Source organism: Oncorhynchus mykiss, chromosome 23 (genome assembly GCF_057628025.1).
Source record: "Oncorhynchus mykiss isolate SJ-2025 chromosome 23, ASM5762802v1, whole genome shotgun sequence".
Taxonomy (NCBI): domain Eukaryota; kingdom Metazoa; phylum Chordata; class Actinopteri; order Salmoniformes; family Salmonidae; genus Oncorhynchus; species Oncorhynchus mykiss.
Window position 1 is genome coordinate 2219831 of NC_143044.1, and position 26995 is coordinate 2246825.

Sequence of the window (26995 nt, forward strand, 5' to 3'; positions counted from 1 at the left end):
TGATGGTGAATATGTATTCTGAAGATGGTTGTGTCTGTCTCCAGGCTGTATGCAGGACGGTACCACTCTAGGGGACGTTGTCCTCCCTCCCTGGGCTAAGGGAGACCCCCGGGAGTTCATCAGAGTTCACCGGGAGGTCAGTTGCCTTTCACGCATGCTGTTAGTTGTACACCAAACATATCTTCTAGTCTGCCGACCACGTAAAGTTGCCATGAATACAAGAAGTACAGTAGGAAGAAACATTTACTGTTACATTTATATTTTTTGTATTTTTCACCTGAGAAACATTCCCACAAACACCCACAGTGCATCACGCCTGGAAAAGTTTAGGGGTTAAGTGCCTTTCTAAGGAGGCACAATGGTTTGAGATAGCACAGGGATGTCGGTTCTTGTCATTCTAATTCTATATTTTTAGGACTGACTGCTCTCAGTGTGCTAGTGTTTTAGCTGTTATCCATCTTAGTGGAGATATCCCTTATTCTTTAGGCCCAGACACTTCTTAACAATTTTAAAGAAAGTGGTAAACATTCATGCTGTCCCGTTAAGTTGGGCTCGGGGTTGAACCAGAAAGAGTGAAATTGTTTTCTGCACTTAAATAGATAATCAGCTCTTGTGCTCATCAACAAATGCCTATTATAAATGGGTTAAAGGCTTGTTTTACTGTGTTTAAAACCACTGGCATTACAGGATAACAGGCTTTTCAGAGCCATTAAGAACACACACAATACACTCTCTCATAACTCTGTTACTACTGCCTGACACTCGGGATGAATGCCTGCTCTCTCTCTCTATTTTTCTCTCTCTTTTTTCCCCCTTTCACTCTCGCTATATTTCCTCCCCCTCCACTCCACTCCAGGCCTGTATGGTTTTTATCAGTCTGTAATCTCATAAAATCTCATATTGCCTCCAATTCCCACCAAATTAGCTGTTTTAGCTGCATGTTTATTCTTCCTGATATGCAAATTAACTCCATATGGAACAATATGAACAATAGAAAGCAGTTATGAGACTGAGATCTGTTGTTATTAAGGTCTCCTTAACGGAGACTTCTGGTCATAATGTCCACTATTTCTAATGTTCAAAACATGTCTCTAATTCAAGCTAATTCAAGGCAAATGATTCTGTAATTCTGTGATTCGGTCATGATGAGAGTATTAGCTCACAACATTTTCCTGCTCCTCACTTTTAAATGGACTCATGTAGGAAATCATACCTGAGTAATCTGATAGATACTGGGCTTTCTAATGAGTTTCTGTTTCCTTGTTCACACTTTGAGTCATAATTCAGAGGTTATAAAAGGCTTAGATTTGTTTGTATCCCATACTGTTGCGGATGAATGATGGTTTTAGGGTTAACTCTCCTATCCGAGTTGCTCCTGGTTTGCATGTGGCTAGAAGGCCCTCCTCGTACATTTTCATATATTCAACCATACTGTAAATGCCAGTCAACAAAGAATTGGATGTTTCTTGAGTGCATTTATATTACTGTGCGTGTGTCTGTCTGTCCGTCCGTCCATCCATCCGTATGTTCATACAGTGGTTGCAAACTTAAAGTTTGGAGATTATGCTACATAGAGGTAATTTGTGGTTTAGTACAATACCCTGCGTCACTGCTTCAATGCTCCAGACCACCGCAAGGGGGAGTTAGAGCACTGTTTATGCTTTTGAGAGCCATATAGATTGCAAAAGATTTTCAATGGCATGTTTTATGAATTGACACACAATTTTCCGTTCCCCCTGAACAATAGTGTAAGAATTGCTTGTCCTCTGTCTTGCACGCACACCCAAAAAAAGGCACTTATTTTTTTGTTTATACTTGATCCGAACAAGCTGTTACTGGATTGTAGCGTATTACTAACTAAAACTGTTGTAACATTACGGTTTTAATTCTAAGAGAAACTAAAATGACCTGGACCTGGATGCTATGTACAGTATCATAGTCTCTAAAAGGAAAAATATTACCACCGTCTCTTGCGCATGTCATTTTCCTTTTTATAATGCATCCTTATTTACAAAGCGATTATTATTATTATTAGATATTCTCACAGTGCATATTTGTAAACCCCAAACTCTAAAAGTAATTGGAAAGGTAGATGCAAATTATTTGTGACATTGTTGTTACAATAAAGAATGTAAACAATATGCTGTGTTTTTATTTACAGTAGTGATGGACAGCTGGAGGAATTTTGAAAACAGGTTTTTTTGCAACTGCAAATTATCAGAGAACCATATAGATTGCAAAATAGATGGGAAGAGATTCCAACTCACATGGTTTTGAATTGACATGCAACTCTTCAAAGCCCAGCTGCTGGAGGTGCGAAAATCCCCCAACAGTTCTTTATCAACATCTTTATGCTTTCATTAATAAAATAAAGAGAAAAAATATACTCAAAAAGCAGATGTTTATTTAAACTACATTTTAGTTGCACTCCCCCCCCCAGCTCCACGACCACAGGCCAAACCTTGCTGAGATGATCAATGTATTTGTTGCACTGTTGTATCGGCTATTTCTCAAGCCAAAACATCTTGATGGCCTTCACCAGTTGGGGCGGCAGGTAGCCTAGTGGTTAGAGCATTGGGCCAGTAACCAAAAAGTTGCTAGATCGAATCCCCGAGCTGACAAAGTAAAAATCTGTCATTCTGCCCCTGAACAAGGCAGTTAACCCACTGTTCCTAGGCTTTCATTGTAAATACGAATTCTTTCTTACTTTTTTATATTTTTTTTTAATACAAACAAACTTACAAACAGAAATTAAACAAAAAAGCTCAGTTTAAACCAAGAGGTTAGGTTCCACACATGGAACGTACAGTGTAGATCTGAAATACATACATCCCGTCATTCTACGAGAATCCTTGCAGCATAATAGCTGATACCTCAGGTTCTAGGTAATTTAGATAAGGTTCCCATACTTTGTAGAACTGGTCTGTTTTAGAATGCAATATACATGTCAGATATTCCAGAGGCACCCATTCAAATAGTATCTTATGCCAATCTTTAATAGAAGGAACCTTATCACTAATCCACTGTAAAAGGATGTTTTTCCTCGCTGCGAAGGTAAGGATGTTGTAAAGCCTCCTTTTACCCACAGAAGTAACCTGCCTACTAGGGAGACCTAACAGTAAAGAAACTGGGTCCAATTCTAGATCAACCCCTAGGATCTTTTCAATTTCTTGCAGAACAGTATCTTTGTATTTTGGTACATGACCATAAACAATGTGTTAGAGTGCCTGTATCAGTTTTGCATTTAAGACACTGATGGGAAGAGGAAGTGGGGCTAAAAGCATGTCTGCGATTTGGGGATATATGCAATCTGTGCATTATTCTTAATTGTATTGCTCTAGTACGATTACATATAGATATTGTTTTTGCATATCTCCAAATGTCCTCCCACATCTCTTCGTCAATAGTAACAGACAATTATTTCTCCCACACTTGTTTCACCCTCTGTGTGTTGACAGCAGAAAGGGACCTTAAAGTATCATAAAACAGACTTACAGACATTTTCCTTTGTGGGAAAAAAAGCATTCTTTCAATGACAGACACATCAGGGTTACCAATTAAGGTGGTGCTCTTCAGGATATAATGTCTTACTTGTAGGAAGCATATCCCACAACACAAATATTGCATCTGCGTCCTCGATTATCCAAGTCGTCAATGTGCTCCGCCATTTCGCGCACCTGTTTCTCAAGTGCTTTTATCTTAGCGTCCATAGATGTAGTTGAAGTTTCCACTGCATCAATTCTTCCTTCCGCCTCAACAACACGTTCCACAACCCTCTGTAGTTCAGCTGAATGGCCTGCTATTGCTTCCAAGACCGTTCTTATCTTAGCATCGATCACTTTAGTAATGTTATCAGTCATCTTTTGAATCACCAGGTCCATTGTGCCTGTGTCCGCAATGGTGCTAGCCTCGCTAACGTTAGCTAGCTCCTCATGCACATCCACAGGGGTGGTGGTTTTGGTCGACTTCTTAGTAGTTCTGTTGGGCATGTTGTCGGAGATTTTTGCGAAAAAGCCGTCAAGACTCATTATATGGTAACTTATTTAGCCAATTCTACCACTTTTTCAAGCTAGGAGATTAATGTAAAAATATAAATTTACGAATCCCACGAGAGCTCGCTGAAACACCGCGAGAGTGGCAGAGTTACGGACTCATGTTTTCAGTTGATGCCAAACAAGTTAGATTGGGTTTAAATCAGGAGACCTATACATGTAGAGATGAAATACATATTTTGAGATCTACTGTAGGCCTACCGTAGGGGTTGTAGGTCTTTTATTTATTTATTTATATTTTACAACATAAAGGTCTACTTACTCTGCTGGCGTCTTCAGCCAGTTTATGCCCTCATTTGCAATGCAAACCCGGGCAGCAGTGTGTTTTGGGTCATGGTCTGCATTTGGAAAAGAAAAAAAAACATTTAGCCTAACAGCCAACATTAGGTACAATAATATAAATATAAATGTTCAGTTATGTTTAGGCCTATGTAAATAGGCCTAAACATAACAAAATAAGTAGTCACTCGCTGCTTGATGAAATCTTCCATCACCTCTGTGACAATGCTGCGGTTAATTCTTTGTCTTCCTTGCCTGGTGGCGGCCCGTCAGGAAGTCCAGAATCCAGTTGCTGAAGGAGGTGTTTGGTCCCAGGGTCCTTGATGAGCTTTGAGGGCACTATGGTGTTGAACGCTGAGCTGTAGTCAATGAATGGCATTCTGACATAGGATTTGAAGCAATAGCCTGCCGGGTAACTGTTTTAGCACCATTTCACGCTGCTCTGAGACAAGCATGGGACTGGTCTTGATAAAACAATGAGATTTTTATTTTCACTGAATCGCTGTTTGGGTGTTGGTTAGCCTACAATTAGGGTGTGGAAACGGCCATGTTGTACAGTGCCAGGGTTTTGTTTGTCATAGAAACACCATAATATTAATCATACTTTTGAAGTTAAATTTAAAATCAATCCCATATACCATGTTCTTACAAAAAAACGTTTTTAAATTCTTTAGTACAGCCAATATTACAAAAAGTCATGCTTCTCAAAGATGAAAGCCCTCTCGTGGTCATACTAGCACTAACTAGCATTATATTATAGCATTGTACATAGACTTATTTTTCTACTGTATTATTGACTGTATGTTTGTTTTACTCCATGTGTAACTCTGTGTTGTTGTATGTGTCGAACTGCTTTGCTTTATCTTGGCCAGGTCGTAATTGTAAATGAGAACTTGTTCTCAACTTGCCTACCTGGTTAAATAAAGGTGAAAAAAAATATATATATATATATATATATATATATATATATATTAATGACAACAATGGTTGACAATTAAATAACGTGCCATAGAATTCTGCGGCAGCCCTCAATGTGTGTTGCAGTATGACACAACTTTTACAGGAAGAACCACTGTATGTGGGTGCATGTGCGTTTGTGTTTTATCTTACTATTTTGCTCTGTCCCCCAGGCTCTGGAGAGTGAGTATGTTAGCTCCCACCTCCACCTGTGGATCGACCTGATCTTTGGGCACTGCCAGCAGGGACCAGCCGCTGTAGAGTCCCTCAACACATTCCACCCCTACTTCTACGCCCAGAGAGGGAAAGGGACAAGGGGGCAGGATGCACTCAGAGACCCCCTTATCAAGAGTACCATCCAGGGATATGTCAATAACTTTGGACAGGTTCCCAAACAGGTAGGAAGGAGAGAAGCCTTGACAATCTAACATTACACATATCTAGGAGGTACTGGTTGTAGAAATGGGGTATATTTCAGTTGGCTCTTGATTTGTGCCAGATTTAGCCAGTGATGGCCAAAGTGAGGGTTGTCTCTATGAATGACCTCTACCCTTTGACACCTCAGCTGTTCAACAAGCCCCACCCTCCTCGTGCCGGCTCAAAAAAGGAGGGATCAGCACCCGCCCAGCCAACCCCCTTTTTCTTCAGACTGGACAAGCTCAAACCCTCCATTCAACCATTCAAAGGTAAAGTTCCAATTATAACACGATCATAACATTACTCAAACTTTCTGTACCACTCTAAACACTGTCTAGCACTATTCAATCCCACACAAACCGTATCCAAGCACTTCTCTAACAATACCCCAAAACAGTAGAATCAGGAGTGCTGTGCTTTACTTTTCTGACTTTATTTTCCCTGTGGGGAAGAATTGTTTGTAGTACTATGTGGAAATCACAGAAGGCTGCTGAGCGGAGGACTTCTCATAATAATGAATGGAACGGTATCAAACCCATGGAAACCATGTGCTTGATGAGTTCGATCACCATCCCAAAAATTCAGTTCCAGCCATTGCTATGAGCCCGTCCTCCCCAATTAAGGTGCCACCAATCTCCTGTTGTGAATATTTAAAAGGCGTTACAAAGAACTAGACTTGTATACAGAAGTGCGAGCGTATGCAGTGTGTGTACGCAAGAAAGACTCATGCATTTAATCATTTTCATTCACCTTATTATTTCAAAATAAAGTTTTTGTACCTCAATTATTTCATCTAACAGCGTTCCTCAATTATTTTATATACTAGATGGGCCAGGTCCATAGGGAGCAATAGGAAGAGGTTGGCTAGACACTCTTCATAGGGTAATTTACCCAGCACACACACACAGATCTGCTACTACGGACCTAAAATATTGAGATGGACCCACCAGCGAAGCCTTGCTTAATAATCGGATTAGCCATTCTGAAGGAGATGAGCTGAATGTGTGTGTATGTTGAGGCGATGCATACCTCCCTGCATATTACATCTCAGAGTGTTGTCTGAACAAGAAGCATGTAGAGATGACTAGAGAGAAAGATATTAAGGTGATATTAAAGGATATTATTAAGGGTAATGCTGAAACATTCTCCAGGCTCTTTCTGCTTCCAGGGGATTTGGAAGGTAAAGGTGGCGATAGGAAAATAAATATTTTTCCCATCCAGGTTGGAGAAGATCAATTAAAGGCACAATTACAGGACGCCAGATACACAAACATCCTGATCCTTATAAAGGTGTATGTGTATCCCCTAGGGCAGGGTGGCAGTGTATGGTCTGCAATGCAATATGGGATATTCATTTAATTGAATGAAATTCCGCAGAAGTTGGGAAACTCTTTCATGTGATGGTTTTGAAGTAGGACTATTATTATTATTTTCCCAGGTAATTTGATCCATGTACTTGGTGGCAGGGATTAAGTGTAGCCGATACTACGCCATCTAAGTTTACTAAGGAACTCTTTCCATAAATATATAGCACACAGATACAAACAATCTGGTGGGAGCGTGCAACCTGGTTCACACAGACTGGAGGCTGAGACTGAAATAACGCGAGGAGATTTTATGGAGTTAAAAACATTTTAACCTTTATTTAACTAGGCAGGTCAGTTAAGTTAATAACAAATTCTTATTTTCAATGACGGTGGCTTAGGAACAGTGGGTTAACTGCCTTATTCAGGGGCAGAACGACATATTTTTACCTTGTCAGCTCGGGGATTTGATCTTGCAACCTTTCGGTTATTAGTCCAACCCCTAACCAATAGGTTACCTGCCGCCTATAACGAGTTCTAGGGGAGTCGTGTAAAGGCCACCCATAACATCCACATAACTGCAAGACAGAGACAACTGGTGACAGTATGATTGTCTGAATCACTGAATAACTCGGTCTATCAGTCCATATTATATCGTAAGGAATAACAGCAATTCAACCAGCTCAAGGACTAAACCAACTCAAATCAAAATGGTGCCAAACACTAAAGAAAAAAACATTCAAATCAATAGCTAAATTTAAACTGTAATGTTATTTGCGTAACCCTGGTTCTGATAATATGTGTGAGATATATCACTATGGGGATTTGCTTTAGTGGATTCTATAACTAAAGTACCAATCACAGTCTGTTGGAGACTGACAGACTGGTAATTCTCTATCATGCCTCTCTTCATTGTGCTCTAGCGAGCAAGGAAACACAGTGAAATATCTCACTCATATTATCATAGAACCATGGTTATGCAAGTAAAGCTAAGTTCTATTTGAAATATATTGTTTTGATATCTCACTATGGGGAAATAGTCTACCCCCATATCGAGACATGCTCTCCAAAGCCAGACTATTTCCAACCCTTCAGAAGCTCTGACACTAAGGAAGTATATACCAACAAAAGTGCAGTGACATCCAGCAGGTAAAAACCTCATAAATGTATCAGGTGTGGTTCAAATAGCCATAGTGATAATCTATTGTTGAAGGAGATGCTTTTGGACCAGCGGAGGCTTCTGAGTTTAGGACGGCTCATAATAATGGAACGGAATGAATGGAATGGCATCAACACATGGAAAGCATGTGTTTGTTGTATTTGATACCATTCCACTAATTCCGCTGCAGGCATTACCATGAGCCTGTCCTCCCCAATTAAGGTGCCACCAACCTCTAGGGTTTCGAATGGTGCCCAAGAAGTGGTCATACTTCTGATGGAATGAGCCCTTCCGGGCCGCAACCCTTGCTGTCATTCTTTCCAACATAACAGCCTCCTCTACCCAAAAGAACAGTGAGAGAGAGGCCTCCCCTTGCAGGAAGGTGCCCAAGAAACAAAGAGGTAGTTCTAGCTCTTCTCCAATACTCTCGCTCCATCCAAGTTAAGACGAAACAAGCATAGTTGTTGCTAACCTTGTGCATAAAAGTTGGGGTCAGGTAACAAGGTAACCTAGGAGAACCCGGGGCAACTGTAGGCACGAATTGTGGACTGATATGTCGTGCAGCTCACTCGCTTGCAGGCGGGCAGACTGCACAGAAGGAGAGGTGTTACCTCTCCGCACTTTCCATCGGCTGTCAGGAAGCCTCAAGCGCAGTAGAAAAGTCCCAAGACTGGGCTAAATGTCTGGAGACTAGGCGCCTGGAGACTAGGCGCAAGTGATGCGCATACTCTTTCATTGACTATAGCTCAGCCTTCAATACCATAGTACCTTCCAAGCTCATCATTAAGCTTGGGGCCCTGGGTCTGAACCCTGCCCTGTGCAACTGGGTCCTGGACTTCCTGACGGGTCAGCCCCAGGTGGTGAAGGCAGGAAACACCCCCACTTCGCTGATCCTCAACACAGGGACCCCACAAGGGTGCGTGCTCAGCCCCCTCCTGTTCTCCTTAGTGGAGGACTGCGTGGCCACGCATGCCTCCATTTCAATCATTACGTTCGCAGACGACACAACAGTTGTAGGCCTGATTACCAACAATGACAATAAAGACTATAGGGAGGAGGTGAGGACTCTGGCGGAGTGGTACCAGGAAAATAACCTCTCCCTCAACGTCAACAAAATGAAAGAGCTGATTGTGGACTTCAGGAAACAGCAGAGAGAGCAGTGAAGAAGGTGAAAAGCGACAGCATCTCTTCAACCTCAGGAGGCTGAAGAAATTTGGCTTGGCCCCTAAGATCTTCACAAACTTTTAAAGGTGCACAATTGAGAGCATCCTGTCGAGCTGTATCGCCGCCTGGTACGGCAACAGCACTACCCACAACCGCAGGGCTCTCCAGAGGGTGGTGCGGTCTCCCCAACACATAACCGGCGGCACACTGCCTGCCCTCCAGGACACCTACAGCACCCGATGTCACAGGATGGCCAAAAAGATCATCAAGGACATGAACCACCCGAGCCACGGCCTGTTCACCCCCCTACCATCCAGAAGGCGAGGTCAGTACAGATGAATCAAAGCTGTGACCAAGAGACATCAGACTGTTAAATAGCCATCGTTAGCCTGCACCTTAGAGGCTCCTGCCCTATATACATTGACATGGAATCACTGGTCACTTTATAAATGGAACACTGGTCACTTTATAAATGGAACACTAGTCACTTTAATAATGTTTACATACTGCTTTACTCATTTCAAATGTATATACTGTATTCTACTCTACTGTATTTTAGTCAATGCCATGTCGACATTGATTTTCCTAACATTTATATATTTCTTAACTCCATTCTTTAACTTTAGATTTGTTTGTATTGTTGTGAATTGTTAGGTATTCCTGCACTGTTGGAGCTAGGAACACAAAAATCTCACTACACCTGCAGTAACATCTGCTAAATATGTGTATGTGACCAATACAATTTGATTTGATTTGATATAACCATACTGTGTAACTATCAGAGCCTGCATGACAGGCCAAGATAGTGGTTTAAACGGACGTTGACAGAAATGATCTGTTCAGGTCATATCACTTCTCAGAAGAGCATTACTAATTTCCACAGTGAATGTAAAGAGTGGCGCTTTTGATGATATCAAGTGGCATATTTGTCGCATTCAGTCTTTACCTCTCATGGGCCACACCCAGAAGGTCATAGTGCTAGGTGAGGGTGGTACATTTTTCTGTGCGCATGGGACCGACGATCCTTGCATAATGGCAACCGCCAGGGATGGTTGTAAGCAAGAGAGTGATATCCACCAACCATCTCCATCGCCTGGGGGGCTTGAAGATGAGAGATAAGATAATCTGTATAGATGGGTGGTTAGTTGCAACGTCACAAAAGAACGATGTGCAACAGAAGTGAGCATGTTGTTGTGATTCTGGATGGACAGATTGCTAGCATGAATGATAAGAACCTGCCACGAGGGGAATCGTAAATGGCTCATTTCAGCTTGTTTCGTCTTGTTCTGAGTGATTTCATGTCAATGCTAATATGGCTCAAATTCGCTAACTAGCTAACAACAACTGTAACGATGTATTTGAGAGATAACAAGTGCTTATTGTGCAAATGTTTTTGTCAACACAGACTGGTGCGCGATGACCATACTATTTTCCAGGAGAGTTTCCATCTGTATTTTTCATATTTACCACCACAAACCGATGCTGGCACTAAGACCACACTCAGCGAGCTGTATAAGGCCATAAGAAAAGAAGAAAAAGCTCATCCAGAAGAGGCGCTCCTAGTGGCCGTGGACTTTAATGTAGGCAAACTTAAATCTGTTTTAGCTCCTTTCTACCAGCACATCACATGTGCAACCAGAGGAAACAAAACTCTAGACCACCTTCACTCCACACACAGAGACGCATACAAATCTCTCCCTCGCCCTCCATTTGGTAAATCCGACCATAATTCTATCCTGCTGATTCCTGCTTACATGTAAAAACTGAAGCAGGAAGTACCAGTGACGCGCTCAATACTGTTTTGCTAGCACAGACTGGAATATGTTCCGGGATTCATCCAATAGCATTGAGTAGTGTGTCACCTCAGTCACCGGCTTCATCAATAACTACATGGACGACGTCGTCCCCACAGTGACTGTATGTACATATCCCAACCAGAAGCCATGGATTACAGGCAACATCTGTACTGAGCTAAAGGCTAGAGCTGCTACTTTCAAGGAGTGGGACACTAATCTGGACGTTTTTAAGAAATCCTGATATTGCCTGAGACGAACCATCAAACAGGCAAAGCGTCAATACAGGACTGAGATTGAATCCTAATACACCGGCTCTGAAGCTCGTCGGATGTGGCTTGCAATCTATTACAGAATACAAAGGGAACTATGTGTGATCACGCTCTCCGTAGCCAATGTGAGCAAGATCTTTAAACAGGTCAAAATTCACAAGTCCGTGGAGCCAGATGGATGACTGAGGTGACACAATACAGAGTTTAGTGCGTATGGCCCAGTACATCACTGGTTCCAAGCTTCCTGCCAGTCAGGACCTATATACTAGGCTGTGTCAGAGGAATGCCTAAAAAATGGACAGACTCCAATCACCTAAGTCATAGACTGTTCTCTCTGCTACCGCAAGGCAAGTGGTACCGGAGCGTCAAGTCTAGACCCAACAGCTTCCACCCTAAAGCCATAAGATCGCTGAACAATTAATCAAATGGCCACCCGGACTATTTACATTGACACCCTCCCCCCCTTTGATTTTACACTGCTGCTACTCAGGGTTTATTATCTATGCATAGTCACTTTACCTAGTCTACCTACCTATGTACAAATTACATGAACTAACTTGTACCCCCACACATTGACTTGGTACTTCCTGCCTAGCTTCTCAAGAAACTTTCCCGCCTCGACTGGTGTTTCAAAAATGTAGGAACAATCGCCGTGGGAGACCCCTATGCGCGCTGGAAAGATGATTCCATACCGGATAGCCTTAGCCCGTTAGCCACTGCTTGACACTGTCGAAGCGTTTCTGCTGCTTGTGAACTGACTTCCATGGAGAGATCTGGGAAGAACATAACTTACCGATTCTTGTAGAGTACTCTCCCTTTCGCCCTAGCTGCATTCATCACGTGCATCGTATCTTTATAGTTTAAGAACTTCCTTATCAAAGCCCTCAGGGGTGCGTTGAGGACGTATCATGGGCCAGAATTCCGATGAGCTCTCTCAATGATAAAAGTAGAGCGGAGTGGCCTCAGGATGCCACCGCTCTAGGAATGAGCAAGCATCGCTCCCCTCAGCACCTTCAGGGAGATGTACTAGTCTCAAGTTCGATCTCCTGCTGCGGCCCTCCAAATCAACTAGTTTAGAGGTAAGCGATTCAACCTTTTCCACAAGAGCGGTGGTCGTTGCCTGCATGGCTATAACGTTGTCTTCGGTTCCAGAGATGCGTACCTTAGCCTGAGAGATTTGCCCAGCACATACTTTGACTTCAATTTTAACGTTGTCTACTGCAGACAGTACATTTTCAAATTTGATGTAGAATTATACATTGATATCTTTGATGGCCTTGAGGATTTCGGAGCTAAATGCACGTGTTTATTGCCTCAGTCCTGCTTCCACCACTAGCACATGAAGCTAGCACCGCGTCTTCGTCCTCAGACTCTAAACTTTCACTCCGTAAGTCTGGCTTTTTGGTGTGACTTTTCCTTGTCGGCATTGTGGGTTTTGGAAGCCAATAATCTATTACTGCCTTTCCTGGTACATTAAGCTTAAACCTCCTGTTGTGTTCCTTTCTTGTTAATTAATTCTGTGTTCCCGGTTCAAAATGACCGCCCCATTATAGGTGATTATAAATCCACAATAATACATATATTATCACCTAATGTTGTGTTAGATCTTTTTATCAACTTAAGTTCTTGTGAAGATTACACGTTTTGAACTTCTACTTGCTATTCATGGCCTGTAAGCCTCATTGACCTGAGCTCATACAAGTAGTTTTTGAGTTTAAAAAAAGCATAATACATGGATTATTTTGACTATAACAAATACTCAGATGAAACATTGTGCTATTTACCACAGACTACTTTGTGTCTAAGTTTAACAAGGTCTTACTCCTCCTCACCAGTGTCATGATCAAAGATATGATCAAGAGCCTCATCACATACAGTATATCGTTTGGTCGTTGTGAGCAAGGCCTCAAAAAAGCTTTATATACCAGAGCAGCTCTATATATTATTTAAACAATGTTGCGATTGTTTGTGAGAAAACCAACAGGTGTGGTTCCCATGGAGTAAAGATTCTATTGGGGAAAGGTTCCCGTGGAGGTTGCCAAGGAAGCCAAAAAGGGGATTTAATAAAAATAAAAAATGATTTCACCTTTATTTAATTAACCAGGTAAGCCAGTTGAGAACAAGTTCTCATTTACAACTGCGACCTGGACAAGATAAAGCAAAGCAGTGCGACACAACCAACACATGGGATAAACAAACATACAGTCAATAACACAATAGAAAAATCTATATACAGTGTGTGCAAATGTAGTAAGATTAGGGAGGTAAGGCAATAAATAGGCAAGTGGCGAATGACAATTTAGCAATTAAACACTGGAGTGATAGATGTGCAGAAGATGAATGTACAAGTAGAGATACTGGGGTGCAAAGGAGCAAAAAATGTAATAACAATATGGGGATGAGGTAGTTGGGTGGGCTATTTACAGATGAGCTGTGTACAGGTGCAGATGTGTGTACAGGAGTGAGGTGTGCGTGTGCGTGTGTGTGTGTGCCCAGGCTGCGACATTACCGCTAGTCCAGGCAAGCTACCAGAGTTGCTTTCTGATTTCTCTATTGTCTGTTGCCTGACCCAGTAGGCCAGATAGTTTTTGGGGACAGAGAGGTTCTTATCTTAGAGAACAACAAACTTCTCCTACGTCCCTCTGGACTTATTTTACCTCCTTCTATTCATATCCCGATCTCTTCTTCTCCTCACCCTTTCCCTATCTTCTCTTCCTCCCCTTCAGAGCTCCTTCGTGGTCCAGTAGGCCAGGTGGTTTGTTTGGACAAAGAGGTTTTGGTCGTAGAGAAGAACAGACTACTGATCCCTCCTCTGTGGAATGTCTACTTCTCCTGGGGCTTCCCTGATAACTCCTGCTCCTTCGGACACTACACCACTGAGAAAGTATGTACACTATGGAGGCCTTTTATTCACTTACTCACACTAACAAATGTTCAAGTAGATTGCCATCCATCCATCATGAGGTAGCAACATGACATGAAGCTTTAAAGTTGGCCAAACCATTTCCAACATAGACAATGACTAACATTTGTGTGTGTATTTCTATTTCCCTCTCCTAGACCTTTGCTGTATGTGAGAGTATGTGTGACTGGGGGAAGATGCTGTGTGCAGCGTGTCCCAACCAAGCTACCATAGTCACTGCTGGGATCAGCTCAGTGGTGTGTGTGTGGGATGTTTCCATCAGCAAGGACAAACTCACTCACATGAAACTCAGACAGGTGTGTGTGATGTGGTGTGAGAGTGATGTGGTGTGAGAATGTATCTAGCCCAATACACAGTAAAATGTGTGTGTGTTTGATAAAGTGAATCTCATATTGGTCTCCCAGGCGCTGTATGGTCATACCGATGCAGTAACGTGTCTGGCGGTGTCTGAGGTTCATGGAGTGATAGCCAGCGGTTCGCGTGACCTGACCTGTATACTGTGGGACCTTGAGGAACTCAACTACATCACTCAGCTACCTGGACACAAGGCTAGCATCACAGCACTTGCTATCAATGACCTCACGGTGAGTCTACACTCTCTTTTTACCTCTTTCACATCATTATCTCTCTCTATTTTTTCTCTTTTTCTCCCCCCACAAAGTCCAGAATCCATGTGCTAACTATCAACAACATCTGAGAGTTGACCTCTTTCTATACCTCCTTTTGCATCCGTCTATCGCTTTTCTTTCCACTTTCTATTTCTCTCTTCAGTGGGATCCTGTTGGATCCTGCCTGCTGACTGATAAACTAATATTTTTTAAAGTACCACACAAGTACATAGGGACCATCGTCGTTTAGCCAGTCTATTGCACGAGCATTCCTGGAACTCAGAATGAGGAAGGGAGGATTTCCTTTTCTGGCTGCACACACATCCTCTACTATGCTCGGTGCTCATAGGTCTACCATGTGTGTGGTTACTGATAGAGACACTTTTCCGTTCATTCCCTCATTTGTTTGTATTTGTATTTATTATGGATCCCCATTAGTTGCTGCTATAGCCGTGTGTGTGTGTGTGTCTCTGTGTGTGTGTGTCTGTGTGTGTGTGCCAATGTTTGTGTTGCTTCACAGTCCCGCTGTTCCATAATGTGTTACTTGTTTTATCTGTTTTTTAAATCTAATTTTACTGCTTGCATCAGTTACTTGATGTGGAATAGAGTCCCATGTAGTCATGGCTCTATGTAGTACGGTGAGCCTCCCGTAGTCTTTTCTGCACTTGGGGATTTGTAGCATGGCCAACCCTTTTTACCTGTGTATGTTAACCCTCTCCTTCAGGGTGAGATAGCATCGTGTGCAGGGCCGGTCCTGTACCTGTGGAGTATGAAGGGTCAGTTACTCACCTGGCTCGACACATCCTGTGGCTCTGATGTCACTTCCTGCAGCTCAGATGGGGACATCCTGTCTGTCTGCTTCACTCAGAGACACGAGTGGGATCCACAAAACGTTATAGTCACTGGCTGTGCTGACGGGATAGTGAGGGTAAGAGAGTGAGAGTGTGTGTTTGCTAGTTCTTATTCGACAATGTATGTATGTGTGTCTTGCCTACTACTTACTAAAACTACCTAATGTGTACTAATCATACTAAATACTATTTATAACTTACTGTTTAGTAGAAATGTATGCCGTAAGCATCAAATAATAATGAGAATGCGTCAAATAATGCAAAATTCGTTCATTTTGTACAATGCGTCCCCTTATATGATTATCAGCTTAATTAACAGCTTATGTCAAACACACGTGGGTTTGAAAATACTTTGTTTGTCTCACTAGTTTGCAGCGGATTCTACTAAATTGAAAGGCAGAGATGAGTTTGACATCCTGGCATTTAAATCATATCAAATTGTTGAGATTTCATATACTATAAAACCTTATATTATCGCACAGCTTATCAGCCTACTACTTAGAACACAAATACGAGTATTCGGACACGGCCTGATTGTTTGTTTGTGTGTGTGTGCATGCGCATCAGGGTGTTGTGGGAGGTTTGCGTGTGTATGCACGTGCCTATGTGCATGTGTGTCTGTCTTTAATGCGTTCAGTTATGTTGGATTTTTTGTGTGTAACAGATCTGGAGGACGGAGTACACTAGAACATCACCTGATCCTCCACAGCAGCCCACATCCCCAGGACAGGATCAGTCTGCAATGACCACAGACGGTAATGCTAATGCTAATTTCATGCTAATAACAACAAGACAGAATTATTCCTCAAATGAGAAGAATATGATTTTTTAAAACACTTCTGGTTCATAATCAAATAAGTGCTTTTACACTCCCCCAGATATACATTTGGACAGTGAAGCTAAAACTTTTAATTTGGCTCTATACTTGAAGAATTTTGGATTTGAGATCAAATGTTTCATATGAGGCGACAGAACAAAATGTCACATTTTATTTGAGGGTATTTTTATACATATCTGTTTTAGAGTTTTTAAATTAAAGCACTTTATGTATCTAGTACCCCCATTTGAAGGTGTCATAAGAATTTGGACAACTCACTTAAAGGGCTCTATTTTCAGGTAGTACTAGTGTCAAACACACGTTAGTTTGCATTTCGTCATGTAGAAACTTGCTCACTGACATTTTTCAGCCCTAACGCTATGTTCGGCAATATACCTGTCTAACATCAGCTCGCTTGCGCTGAGGTGGGAGGGGTGGCAATATTTGAAGTGTGTCCTTTAATAGCGCTAATGGGAAGTTTAAAGACACACAAAAAGCAGGTCTTTAACGGTATCGCAGTTTATAATGGCATGGATTTTGAGAGCGGAAGTGCAGCCTATCCAGCCTATCCTATCCAGCCTATCCAGGAGAGATGTGCCCTTTGTGCCAGTGTGTGCTAGCAAAACAGTCCTGTAGCTTAGCATCTGCTACATCTGTGACTAGATTTTTGCTTGTAAGCAGGAATCAGGAGGATAGAATTATGGTCAGATTTGCCAAATGGAGAGCTTTGTATGCATCTCTGTGTGTGGAGTATAGGTGGTCCAGAGTTATTTTTCCTCTGGTTGCACATTAATATGCTGATAGAAGTTTGGTGAAACAGATTTAAGTTTCCCTGCATTAACCTTTCTAGCGCAGGGGTTCTGCTAGCTCGACAACATTCCGCTGAAAATATTTTTGGGAAAATATTTAACTTTCACACATTAACAAGTCCAATACAGCAAATGAAAGATATACATCTTGTTCATCTACCCATCGTGTCCGATTTGAAAAATGCTTTACAGCTAAAGCACAACATAGGTCATAGCCAAGTCGAAAAAACACACAGCCATTTTTCCAGCCAAAGAAAAATAGATAAGTTTAATCACTAACCTTTGATGATCTTCATCAGATGACACTCATAGGACATCATGTTACACAATACATGTATGTTTTGTTCGATAATGTGCATATTTATATCCAAAAATCCCAGTTTACATTGGCGCCTTACGTGCAGTAATGTTTTGATTCCAAAACATCCGGTGATTTTGCGGAAATACTCATAATAAAACATTGTTAAAAGACACAAGTGTTATTCACAGAATTAAAGATAGTCTTCTCCTTAATGCAACTGCTGTGTCAGATTTCAAAAAAACTTTACGGAAAAAGCATAATCTGAGAACGGCTCTCAGAACCCACAACAGCCAGAGGAATGTCCGCCATTTTGGAATCAACAAAGTTAGAAACAACACCATCAATATTCACTTACCTTTGATGATCTTCATCAGAAGGCACGCACTCCCAGGAATCCCAGTTTGACAATAAATGACTGATTTGTTCCATAAAGTTCCATCATTTATGTCCAAATAGCCACTTGTTGTTAGCGTGTTCAACCCAGTAATCCATCTTCATGAGGTGCAGGCACTTCATCCAGACAAAAACTCGAAAAGTTCCATTACAGTCCTTTAGAAACATGTCAAACGATGTATGGAATCAATCGTTAGGATTTTTTTAACATAAACCACCAATAATGTTCCAACCAGAGAATTCCTTTGTCTTCAGAAAAAGCACTGGACCGCGAGGTAACGCTGTCGGGAGCGCGCGTCATGAGACCAAGGCTCTCTGCCAGACCACTGACTCAAAGAGGTCTCATGAGCCCCTCCTTTATAGTAGAATCCTCATTCAAGTTTCTAAAGACGGTTGACATCTAGTGGAAGCCGTAGGAAGTGCAACTTTATCCATATCTCAATGTGTATTCGGTAGGCCAAGCTTAGAAAAACTACAAACCTCAGATGTCCCACTTCCTGGTTGGATTTTTCTCAGGTTTTCTCCTGTGGTGATATGTAAAACAGCTACAAAGAATACAGATGAAAACTCTCGGTAGGTAGTGTGGTCTACAGCTTATCATGAGAAACTCTACCTCAGGCGAGCAATAGCTCAATAGACTTCCTTAGATATCGTGCACCAGCGGTTGTTTACAAAAATACATAGACAGCCACCCCTTGTCTTACCAGGCGCTGCTGTTCTATCCTGCCGGTACATCGTTTAGCCAGCCAGCTGTATGTTGATGTCGTCGTCGTTCAGCCGCAACTCCTTGAAGCTTAAGATGTTACGGTTTTAATTTCCCTTTGGTAGTTTAATCTTCCACATAATTCGTTGATTTTATTGTCCAAAGATTGCAAGTTTGCTAACAGAATGGAGGGAGAGTTTTTTCAACTTTTGTATTGGTCAGGCTGTTGCGTGCTTTGGTGTGTGTGTTCCCAAACAAGGACCAGTTGCGCTCTGAGGTGGTTGATGTTGGTGGGATTTGGAGGATGATGGAGGAAACAGGGGAAAGAGCCTCAGATCCACAACGTCCCTTCCACCAGGTGTTGATGAGATATGTTGGCACGACTGCCATATTGCATCTCCATCCCAATGCCCTTGCTTGGAAGTGTACTTCGCCAGACTGCTAAGAACCATGCCCTCATCCAGAACTGCAGTTTCCTCTGCTTGGAGCAACAGTGAAGTGGGCAGGGCAGTATGGATTTCTTCACTTACATCTGCAAGCAGAGTCAGACAGGATGGCATTGTCTCCATACTGCTATATGTTTCAGGAGTTTCAGGCTGCTTACCACTCTCTCCCAAAATACATCATCCAGGAGGATCCTCTTGGCAGACTGTGATATGGTCATGTAATGAACACGTTGGGAGACAGAGAGCTGGTTTCAAGCACAGGGCGCAGCAGGTGTTTCATTGTACAGGAACACAGAAGGAGGCAGGTAGCTGGGTCCAGGTGCAGGCAGAAGGTCACACACAGGGGATCCAAAAAGGCTAAAGTACAGGCAGGGAATAGGCAAAAGGCGTTGTTAGTGAGGCAGGCCAAAACTATCATACACGGGAGGATTAAATCACGGGAAAAACAGAGCTCTGAATAGAAGTGTGTCACAAAACAAACAATACCTCCCAATGATGGGGTGCAAAAACTGAATTAAATAGTGTGTGATAATGACATACAGGTGTGTGAACAGGTGATCAGAATTCTGGAGATTGGGATGTGGAGAGTGAGCTGCGTTCAGGGGATCTATGTGTTTGTGAGTGTGAGCTGGAAAGTGGGCTGGAAAGTGAGCTGCGTTCAGGGGATCTACGTGTTTGAGAGTGTGAGTTGGAAGCAGACGTTACAGGCCATTTCTTGGAGAGACTCCTTCCCCTCCAGGAGACTGTCAAACATGATGACAACACCACCCCAACGGGTGTTGGTGGGCAGCTTCAATGTGGTGCTCTTATTCTTCTCACTTTGCTTGGTGAGGTAGATTGCTGCTATAAAAATGACCCTTCACATACCTAACCATTTCCTTTGCTCCCTTGTAGACTGTATCCATATTTTTCCGTGCCATGATATCCGTGAGGAGCAGATTCAATGCATGAGCAGCACAGCCAATGGGTGTGATGTGGGGGTAGGACTCCTCCACTTTAGACCAAGCAGACTTCATGTTCTCAGCATTGTCTGTCACCAGTGCAAATACCTTCTGCGGTCCAAGGTCATTGATGACTGCGTTCAGCTCATCTGCAATGTAGAGACCGGTGTGGCTGTTGTCACTTGTGTCTGTGCTATTGTAGAATACTGGTTGAGGGGTGGAGATGATGTTGTTAATTATTCCTTGCCCACGAACATTCGACCACCCATCAGAGATGATTGCAACACAGTCTGCTTTCTCTATGATTTGCTTGACCTTCACTTGAACTCTGATGAGCTCTGCAGACAGCAAATGAGTAGATAAAGAATGTCTGGTTGGAGAGGTGTATGTTGAGAGCTGGTGTAACAGTATAAGTTTAGACCGTCCCCTCGCCCATACCCGGGCGCGAACCAGGGACCTTCTGCACACATCAGCAGTCACCCTCGAAGCATCGTTACCCATCGCTCCACAAAAGCCACGGCCCTTGCAGAGCAAGGGGAACTACTACTTCAAGGTCTCAGAACAAGTGACGTCACTGATTGAAACGCTATTTAGCGCCCACGCTAACTAAGCTAGCCGTTTCACATCCATTACACTCACCCCCCTTTTGACCTCCTCCTTTTCCTCAGCAACCAGTGATCCGGGTCAACAGCATCAATGTAACAGTATTACTTTAAACGGTCCCCTCGCCCATACCCGGGCGCGAACCAGGGACCTTCTGCACACATCAGCAGTCACCCTCGAAGCATCGTTACCCATCGCTCCACAAAAGCCACGGCCCTTGCAGAGCAAGGGGAACTACTACTTCAAGGTCTCAGAGCAAGTGACGTCACTGATTGAAACGCTATTTAGCGCCCACGCTAACTAAGCTAGCCGTTTCACATCCGTTACACTGGGCAAAGAACATTCAGAAATCTCTTCCAATACACATTGCCTATGAGCATCAGATGTGAACCAGTTGCATACACAGCTCGAGCAAGACATTTATCAGCATTTCTCTGACTATGTTCTTCCATTGAGTCAAAAACTTCTGATTCCCGGGGAACCACGAGCTGTTGCTATTGATAAGGTGTCTGATTCATAATTTTCATCTTCGAATAGAAGTAGAGGGACTTTTGTCAGAGGTTGCTTGTTATGACCGCTGAGGGAACTTTAATGCCTTGGTCAGATGATTCTGCACCTTTGTTGCATTCTTCAGATATGATTTGGCACAGCATTTTCAAATGTACACAGCTTTTCCTTCGACATTAGCTGCAGTGAAATGTCTCTACACATCAGATCGTGTGGCATTTCCCTGTAAAGATATTTTTTTGTTGTAAAAAAAACAACATACAATTCCATGTACAGATAAATAGTTAAGCAGTTACATTAAACAACTCCTTTGGAAGATTATTTTTTTAAATGAAACAGGTTAATTAACACTCCTCAGTTAGTAGGCTCAAGCAAGCTAAAACCCACATGGCTGCAAAAACTAACTAGCAGAAATTGTTAAGCTAGAAATTATTTTTAGAACACTTTGCTCTAGGCTACTATTTACTAGTTAACAAACAATCACGTACGTCATATAAAATATATTCACCCCACCCAGTATTGTAATCAACACTTACCAGAAAGTAGTCCTTTGCTAAGACATTGTAGTAGTGTGGGCTCAATAGCATCTTATTAGTATGTAAGATCTTGAGAATCAGCTGTACATGTGATGGAAGAATGGACTGTGCAAGCCGAGTGTTTCAAATCCATTAATTTGTGGGTGGTTTAACCAAAATACAGTGGCTTGCGAAAGTATTCACCCTCTTTTTTCCTATTTTGTTGCCTTATAACCTTCCGCTGGTGTACAGCAATATTTACAGTTGGAAGTCGGAAGTTTACATACACTTAGGTTGGAGTCATTAAAACTTGTTTTTCAATCCTCCACAAATGTCTTGCTCACAAACTTTGTGCATGACACACAAAGTTCTTCCAACAATTGTTTGCAGACAGATTACTTCACTTATAATTAATTCACTGTATCACAATTCCAGTGGGTCAGAAGTATATATACACTAAGTTGGCTGTGCCTTTAATAGCTTAGAAAATTCCAGAAAAGGATGTCATGGCTTTAGAAGCTTCTGATAGGCTAATTGACATCATTTGAGTCAATTGGAGGTGTATCTGTGGATGTATTTCAAGGCCTACCTTTGAACTCAGTGCCTCTTTGCTTGACGTCATGGGAAAATCAAAAGAAATCAGCCAAGACTTCAAAAACAATTGTAGACTTCCACACGTCTGGTTGATCCTTGGGCGCAATGTCCAAATGCCTGCAGGTACCACGTTCATCTGTACAAACTATAGTACGCAATACCTTGTGAAGATGCTGGAGGAAACAGGTACAAAAGTATCTATATCCACAGTAAAACAAGTCCTAAATCGACATAACCTGAAAGGCCGCTCAGCAAGGAAGAAGCCACTGCTCCAAAACTGCCATAAAAAAAGCCAGACTACGGTTTGCAACTGCACATGGGGACAAAGATCGTACTTTTTGGAGAAATGTCCTCTGGTCAGATTAAACAAAAATAGAACTGTTTGGCCATAATGACCATCGTTATGTTTGGAGGAAAAAGAGGAAGGCTTGCAAGCCGAAGATCATCATCACAACCATGAAGCATGGGGGTGGCAGCATCACTTCACAAAATAGATGGCTTCATGAGAAGGGAAAATTATGTGGATATATTGAAGCAACATCTCAAGACATCAGTCAGGAAGTTAAAGCTTGGTCGCAAATGGGTCTTCCAAATGGTCAATGACGTGTGCGAGCAAGGAGGCCTACACACCAGCTCTGTCAGGAGGAATGGGCCAAAATTCACCCAACTTATTGTGGGAAGCTTGTGGAAGGTTACCCGAAACGTTTGACCCAAGGTAAACAATTTAAAGGCAATGCTACCAAATACTAATTGAGTGTATGTAAACTTCTGTGATGAAAGAAATAAAAACTGAAATAAATCATTATCTATACTATTATTCTGACATTTCACATTCTTAAAATAAAGTGGTGATCCTAACTGACCTAAGAAGGACATTTTTTCTGGGATTTAATGTCAGGAATTGTGAATTACTGAGTTGAAATGTATTTGGCTAAGGTGTATGTCAAATCAAATCAAATGTATTTATATAGCCCTTCGTACATCAGCTGATATCTCAAAGTGCTGTACAGAAACCCAGCCTAAAACCCCAAACAGCAAGCAATGCAGGTTTAGAAGCACGGTGGCTAGGAAATCTCCCTAGAAAGGCCAAAACCTAGGAAGAAACCTAGAGAGGAACCAGGCTATGTGGGGTGGCCAGTCCTCTTCTGGCTGTGCCGGGTGGAGATTATAACAGAACATGGCCAAGATGTTCAAATGTTCATAAATGACCAGCATGGTAAAATAATAATAAGGCAGAACAGTTGAAACTGGAGCAGCAGCACGGCCAGGTGGACTGGGGACAGGAAGGAGTCATCATGTCAGGTAGTCCTGAGGCATGGTCCTAGGGCTCATGTCCTCTGAGAGAGAGAGAAAGAAAGAGAGAAAGAGAGGATTAGAGAGAGCACACTTAAATTCACACGGGACACCGAATAGGACAGGAGCAGTACTCCAGATATAACAAACTTACCCTAGCCCCCCGACACATAAACTACTGCAGCATAAATACTGGAGGCTGAGACAGGAGGGGTCTTTCAACTTCAACTGTAAATCATACCACAGATTCTCATTTGGATTGAGGTCTGGGCTTTGACTAGGACATTCCAATACATTTAAATGTTTCCCCTTAAACCACTTGAGTGTTGCTTTAGCAGTATGCTTAGTGTTATTGTCCTGCTGGAAGGTGAACCTCCATCCCAGTCTCAAATCTTTGTAAGACTGAAACAGGTTTCCCTCAAGAATTTCCCTGTATTTAGCGCCATCCATCATTTCTTCAATTCTGACCAGTTTCCCAGTCCCTGCCGATGGAAAAACATCCACACAGCATGATGCTGCCACCACCGTGCTTCACTGTGGGGATGGTCGTCTTGGTGCCGTATTCTTTCTTTTTTTTTAAGGATTTAATGGTGCTCCATGGGATGTTCAAAGTTACGGATGTTTTTTTATTACCCAACCTTGATCTATACTTCTCCACAACTTTGTCCCTGACCTGTTTGTGGTGTTGCAGACTCTGGGGCCTTTCAGAATAGGTGTATATATATTGAGATTATGTGACAGATCATGTGACACTTAGATTGCACACAGGTTTATTTAACTAATTATGTGACTTCTGAAGGTAATTGGTTGCACCAGAACTTATTTAGGGGCTTCATAGAAAAGGGGGTGAATACATATGCACGTACCACTTTTCTGTTTTTAGCTTAATTTTTTTTTTTAACAAGTTATTATTTTAATTTCACTTCACCAATTTGGACTATGCGCGGGCACGCATATCCACTATTTGAGCTGTTCTTGCCATAATATGGACTTAGTCTTTCACTTTTACCAAATCTTCTGCACACCCACCCTTAAATTGTCAAAACACAACTGATTGGCTCAAACGCATTAAGTTAATTAATTAAATTAAGTTAATTAATTAAATTAATTTTTAACAAGGCGCACCTGATAATTTAAATGCATTCCAGGTGACTACCTCATGAAGCTGGTTGAGAGAATACCAAGAGTGTGAAAAGGTGTCAAGGCAAAGGGTGGCTACTTTGAAGAATCTCAAATATAAAATCTATTTTGATTTGTTTAACACTTTTTTGGTTAGTACATCATTCTGTTACTGTACATAAAGTGCTTTCATTTTAAAACGGAAAATCAGATATGTTTATAAATACCCTCAAATACAACGTGACATTCTGTGCTGTTGCCTCATATGAAACATTTGATCTCCAAGATGCTGGAGTATATTGCCAAATTAAAACTTTTAGCTTCACTGTCTAAATAAATACGCAGCGAAGTGATACTGTGATAGAAGTAAACTATCAGGGAGACTCACATAACAACATATTATTCATAGAAATCTTCCATAGATATCTGTTTATACATGCTGTTAAGTGTGAGCTGATCATTCTGAGCCAACCATCTCTTAGTCTGACTGTTAGCTTCCAGAATCAAGTTTATAATAAAATGTTCCTTCCAAGGTAACATCTAGCCTGGAATTATGGAGTTACACAATTATTAAAGATACCGACAGTAAACACTGATGAGCAATTCTGCTGATGTGTGTGTTCGGGTGCGCATGTGTGTGTGAGCGTGTGTAATTTAGAAAGCAATAATACCCAGCTGTTATTTGTTTGTCAGCTCATGGCAATATTATCCTGGTACATTACACCAGAACAGTCCTGGTGTAACTGTGAGGTTTATTTAAGAGGGATTCTTCTAACAGCCTGCTGACCATGTAATATACATTACTGTAAATACAGCCTCTGGTGATGCCTCTGAAGGTTTAGTGTTTCTTTAAAGTTTGTCAGGGTCAGAGGTTGAAAAAGACCCTGATCGACTACTTTAAAAAGATATCCTTCCCTCCTCGAATAACTAGATGGGCAAAAGCGTAGAGACCCTGTTGTCTGTGTTGTTATGTTATATTATATTTTTTGTTGTATCCTGTACTATAGGTCTAGCAGGTCAGGTCTGAGAAAGACCTCTTGTGTTGTTGTTATACAGTATAACAGGAGATCCCCTGTACTGTAGGTCTATTAGTGCAGGATTGATTTTCTACTGTTGTAATATTGTTAATTGCTGTGTAGGAATGTCGGGTCCGAGTCAGAGCTGGGAGAGACACCTGGTGTTGTGTCGGCCACTAAACAGGAGTGAAGCAGTGTCCAGACGGCGCTACAAAAACAACCCTGCAGTCACTGCTCTAGCCATGTCCAGGTACTGTATGCACACACGCACGCACATCCGGCACATGTACAGATAGGGCTCTACCTATGCAGAGCACATTCCCCTTACCCCTTTCAGTCTGCCCTTTTCGGTGGTGGCATAATTTCCAGAAAAATATTTTTTGTTGTTGTTCTGAACCCAGGCAAGTCGTGTATTCTCAACACGTCTTGATTGTTGAGCATTGACCAATCATCAGCATTGGAGAGCAAAGGCGTGCGCGCATATCCAGTTTAGCGACCAAATAACTGCCTGGCAAAAACAGATGAGGCCTACGTTTATATCATCCTTATAAAATACAATATACTACTGACTCATCTTTGCCAGATTGATAATTTTCCTATTTCAGATAGGCCTAGTTTGGGTGGTTACTGGCTTTATGTCTAATTATAAGCAGCTGTAACATCACACTGCCTTGAATATTATGGGATGAAGATGTAACATATTTTGTTGAATTGATTACTATATTTGTGAGCAAGAACAGGGCTACCCGGCTGGCAACGAAAAGAAAAGTGACATGATATATCCCCAGTTGATTTTGGCTGCTAACATTAACGACTTTCAGCTCCAAATGCAGGTGTAAAACACAGTTTATTTTTGTAGCCTATCTTGCATTTTGAAAATTCATCACCGTTTCTGGATGTAATGACAGGTTATATTTGTGCAGCGATTGTGCGAGTAAGTTTGGTGTGCATACAGTGCAAAAGTATTCACCCCCTTGGCATTTTTCCTATTTTGTTGCATTACAACCTGTAATTTAAATCGATTTTTATTTGCATTTCATGTAATGGACATACACAAAATAGTCCAAATTGGTGAAGTGAAATGAAAATAATAACTTGTTTCAAAAAATTCTAAAGAATAAAAAACGGAAAAGTGGTGCATTCATATGTATTCACCCCC

General features: G+C 41.9%; 1 protein-coding gene across 3 annotated transcripts in view; it reads left to right on the top strand.

The window, feature by feature from the left end:
* Positions 1–26995, top strand: part of wdfy4 (WDFY family member 4) — a 168148-nt gene that overhangs the window by 136189 nt on the left and 4964 nt on the right. For all 3 annotated transcript variants that reach the window (XM_036960203.2, XM_036960204.2, XM_036960205.2), the window contains exons 56-64: positions 45–136; positions 5462–5686; positions 5854–5974; positions 14124–14281; positions 14458–14616; positions 14725–14904; positions 15653–15856; positions 16444–16534; positions 25960–26086. In XM_036960203.2, the coding sequence (XP_036816098.2) occupies positions 45–136; positions 5462–5686; positions 5854–5974; positions 14124–14281; positions 14458–14616; positions 14725–14904; positions 15653–15856; positions 16444–16534; positions 25960–26086 (1357 nt within the window). The remainder of the gene's footprint in view (positions 1–44; positions 137–5461; positions 5687–5853; positions 5975–14123; positions 14282–14457; positions 14617–14724; positions 14905–15652; positions 15857–16443; positions 16535–25959; positions 26087–26995) is intronic.